This window comes from Melitaea cinxia, chromosome 24 (genome assembly GCF_905220565.1).
Source record: "Melitaea cinxia chromosome 24, ilMelCinx1.1, whole genome shotgun sequence".
Taxonomy (NCBI): domain Eukaryota; kingdom Metazoa; phylum Arthropoda; class Insecta; order Lepidoptera; family Nymphalidae; genus Melitaea; species Melitaea cinxia.
This window is the reverse complement of record NC_059417.1, coordinates 7540801-7545528: the sequence shown is the minus strand read 5'-3', so window position 1 is coordinate 7545528 and position 4728 is coordinate 7540801. Positions and strand designations below refer to the sequence as shown.

The 4728-nt window shown below is 28.3% G+C and overlaps 1 protein-coding gene across 1 annotated transcript; it reads right to left on the bottom strand.

Annotated features, from left to right (window-relative positions):
• Nucleotides 1–98: 98 nt before the first annotated feature.
• Nucleotides 99–3992, bottom strand: LOC123665638 (origin recognition complex subunit 6). Its single transcript, XM_045599912.1, has 5 exons — nucleotides 3845–3992; nucleotides 3213–3401; nucleotides 2292–2347; nucleotides 1420–1580; nucleotides 99–519 (listed from the first exon to the last, which is right to left on the bottom strand). Exons 1-5 carry the CDS (start codon nucleotides 3914–3916, stop codon nucleotides 221–223), a joined length of 777 nt encoding a protein of 258 aa, XP_045455868.1. The 5' UTR covers nucleotides 3917–3992; the 3' UTR covers nucleotides 99–220.
• Between the last annotated feature and the right edge of the window lie 736 nt (nucleotides 3993–4728).

Genomic DNA, 4728 nt, shown 5'->3' with positions numbered 1-4728 from the left:
TTTTGCAGATCAAAACGTATCCATGACCATATAGATATGTGTGAAGGTAAATTATATCACAGTAAATAAATAAAAAATATTAAGAAAAGTCATTTTATTAGTTTCAAATTTATAATTTTAAAATTAAATTCTAATTAATTTATATAAATTTTCATAAATAAAACTTAAATTGTAATCAGAAAGGCACGATGTCCAATTTTTTAAAGTATGGCAATAAAAATCATAGTTCCCGCGGAAACAAGAGCCTTATTCCATTAACAGGTTTTACAGGGCTTTTGTAAGGTGAAAACTTTTGTGGTGTCTTTCGAGGCGATCGTCTTGGTGACGTCATCACTTCTTTTATCTTCTTAACTCTTTCTTTCTCTTCTGCCTCTTTTCTTTTCAGTTCTAACGCTTTTAACTCCTTATAGGCAGCTTCTAGCATTCGTTTCTTCCAATCTTCATAAGGTTCTATCTGAGGTTCCGTTGGCTTCTCTTCCTTAGGACTTTGACTATCTACTTCCATGATTTGGTCTTCCTCTGAAAATGTATTAAATCACATTTTAAAGTGATTTCTGTCAAAAAATCCATATAATGTGTTGCTCATGCACACATAGATATATCTGTACCACTTTAGTAATATTTATGAAGAAAAACCAAGCTCAGTTTCAATGTCTACCTAATACAGTTCAAAAGAATTCTTTAAAAAAGTTCCATTATTATAGACTGAAAAATTAATATTAGGTGTTTCCACTGCAATTTAAATTTTACTAGGACACAATTTTAATAAGTTTCAAAATTAATTGTTTAATTAATTATTTATTTAATTAATTATAACAAAATGTTAATTAATTAATCAATTCAATATAAAGTTTATGTACAGTTTAAAGTATCAAATCAGACTGATCACACTGAATGTCTAGGCACATAAGAACCTCATCATCATCATCTCTTCAGTTTATCGCAGTCCACTGCTGGACGTAGGCCTTTACAAGTTCGCGCCAAAAATGGCGTGGACTAATGTGTTGTGCCCATAGTCACCACCTAAGAACCTATCCAATTGATAATTAACTCTATATGGTTGTGTTTAAAACTATAAAAATGAATCACCAAAATGTATGTATGTACATATAACTTCCGAATGACTGCAAAAAATTGATTTATCCTTTTTTTGCGTTCGTCATAGTCCGTCATAGTTCGTCATAGGGTAAGGTTTTTATAAGAGAAAATTTTTATTATTAAAAAATTAAAACAAAATTACGAAAAAATGGCAGTATGAATTTCACTTGCTCTTTTTCACTTTCTTTCAGTTGCTTATTTTTTATTTTTAAATAAACAGGCTGACTTAGCTTTAGGCTTATTACTGCAATACGAATGATTCGAAAGTGCTTTTGAAAAGCCTCGTTCAATAAAGCTATTTTTTATTTTAATAATACTTACCATTTTGCTCAGTATTTTTAGCAGGTCTACCCTTTTTTTTTAGAGTAGCAAACTTTTCATCAACCAGCTTTGTCCAATCAGCGTCTAATTTTGCCCACTGTGCTGGTTTTAATCTTGACTTTTCTAATATTTTAGTCTTTGGAACTTTAACTTTATTAACTCTAAAAAGTAATTTATTTATTTAAACTTGAAATGTAAATCATACGCATGTTTTCAATGCGAAATAACAAGGAGAATTTTTTTAGCATTAATTTAATAATTATAAATGTCTGGCATGACAAAAAATTCACATCATTGAAAAACTGAAACTTCACATAATTGTTGCTTTATAATTATACACAGAATAAAATACTTTTGTTATTAAAAGATTCTTTCTTCCACATCATTAAGAACAATACTAAAATTTATGAATTTTTTACAAGTCAACAAGAGGCAAATTATCTAGTAGTTTAAATAATTGCAGATAGCAGATAGGTGAATATAAAACTATGCAACAATTAATGGTGGATTTACAAATTTGCCACCTGTAGACTGTTTAATTTTTGCCATCCCTACTGACATTTCAACAGCCTTGCTAGTCGCCATTATTTTAGCTAATCTTTTTTTGGGTCACCCATTCTATTATTCTGAATTAAGCTTTGTGGCTACGGTAGTAAATAATATAGCCACCACATAGAAATAATGTTTCCATAATTCCATAAAATTCTTGAATCAAGGCAAAATATATTTCGGCTACTCTTTTTTTATTTTTTATATAATGTTTCAAAAATAATATTTAGGCAAATTTTGCAGTCCCCTAAAATATGCCTATGTTAAACAATGTTTTAAATATAATCAAAATTTAAGCATTTACTCTAACTAGTATAACATACCTGCATGCTTGATATACAGCCATACACACATACTGAGGCAAATTTAAATCAATATTCTGAAAAAAATGTACATTTTATAAATTATCAAATGAAAAAATAAAATAAAATAAAATAAAAATAAAAATTAGTACCATTTTGTAACTACAATGAATAATAATCTGATGATAACACTAGACCAGGGGTGAGCAACCGTTCTTACTAGAGGGCTGCAAAATTTTGAAGAATTGACATTCAGGCCAAAAGCACAGAATAATGGAAAATAATAAGGCTCAATGGTACAAGTATTGAATTTTGGTGCCTTATTATAATAAAATTGACAGTTTTGAAAACTTGAAAACTTCTGGCGGACCGCACAAAATCTCTATTCGGACCGCAGGTTGCTCACCCGTGCTTTAGACTATCATTCTTGTCTTATTGGTTTATCATTTTTCATTATAGGAAAGACATCTTTATATATTTAACATTAAAAAGGGGAAATTAATAGTGCTGTTTACATTCTATTAAATTTCTAGCTGATCCCGCAAACATTGTTTTGCCATATATGTTTTTAACCGCCTTAATCCTTCTTATAACCTAGGGGTATGAAAAATAGATGTAGGTTGATTCTCAGACCTACCCGATATGTACACAAAACTTCATAAAAATCGATCCAGCCCTTTCGGAAGAGTATGTTAACTAAGATTGTGACATGAGAATTTTATATATAAGATTATCATCTGATTTATACATGACGTTACATAATTATATATTTATGTCTTTTTCTTTTATTGCTTTTATCCTATGTATCATTAGCATATAAAATAAAGCAGGTTTGTATTTTATATTTTACAACACTCACTCCTCATACAGAGTGTAAAAAACTCCATAAAGTTACTTTTAAATAAATAAATAAAATATAATAATAATAGCTAAATTACTTACAGTTTTAGCTTGTCTTTGGTATTCTTCGAGTATTCTTTCAGCCAAACTTTGTACACCAGAGCATTGTAATGATACACACAGGAAATGGATACTTAGTTTTTCATTATTAATTTCTAAAAGATTTTCAACAATCTTCCTGCAGTTTGTATATGTTGGACCTTTCAAGCCTGAGTATTTGATTGCTGCTTTCTGTAATAAAATTATTATTTAATCATAAAAAAATATACTATGAAACATTTAAATATTTTCGTTTCGTATGGAAACTTTTTATTTATTTACTTGATATTTGTTTTATTCATTAATTTGAATTAGTTGCTTTCAATTATATTTACTTGTTTTTAAAGGAATTGACATTTTTCAAATTTCAGTATGAACTTAGAGTTTAAATAAATGAAAATAATAAGAATATAAGAATGAGTAGACTGATAAAAACCATACAACGATGAAATTGAATTGAAAATTGCATAAACTGATTGTGTATTATGTTAATCAGAATGTTCAGTTTAAAACCACATAAACAACTGAGATGTTATGTTTATATTTTCCTTGAATAATAATGTCTCAGATTGGGGCCAATTTTGAATTGTGAAAAAGTACTGAAAGTTGTTTTATATAAATTTTGTTTATCTTACATTATCCAGATCAGCTCCGAAAATAGACGCAGCTAGGTCCAAACAAATCACAACTTTACTAGTGTCTGTCATACTACTGCCGGCAACCGACTTCGTTTGCAGTAATCTTTCGAACTCGGCTGCCTTACTGTAAAATCATAAGTATTAACAATAAGGAGTATTTTAAGCAACAGGGGATTTTTCTATTATTTTATGGCGCAATTCAATAAATTAGTTTGAAAATTACTTAATAACTTTGTCTTCTTCACCAAGTCCCAACTTAGTGGCAATCATCTTTAATGTCTTATGATGTGTAGCCATGACGTTTATATATAATTAATAAAATACTGTGTTTTTTTTTTTTTCATTCGACAAATTTTTAATTTTCTTTTATAATTTACAAACAAAAATGCACTAGAATTACGCGCGTAAATTTGTAGTTCATACGTCAAACTGTCACCGACATGACAAGTAAACAGCTGACGCGTTCTTTTTAAAAAGATTTGAATTCTTTGTGGTTATTTAGATTCGAATTGCATATATTTTAGACTAGCACTTAATTTTTTTTTTATGAGGATTAGTTTAAATTGGTTTATTTAATATTTGCAAGTCATGATGAAAATCAAGTTTCTGTTTGTATAAATATACAAGCTCGTTTTTATTTTCATGACTATCATTTAACAAAAAGGTATGAAATTATTTTTAAATACTTGTTTAATATGGTACTTCATGAGACGGTAACGTACTTTCATTACATTAGCTAGTAAAAATAAAAAATATGGTGGTAAATGTAGAATATTACAATTATACAATATGAACATACAATTTTATATCATTAAATAATTGTTGATAACACATTTTCACTTGTTGACTATGATACAATCGCAATGTGATATTCATATGAA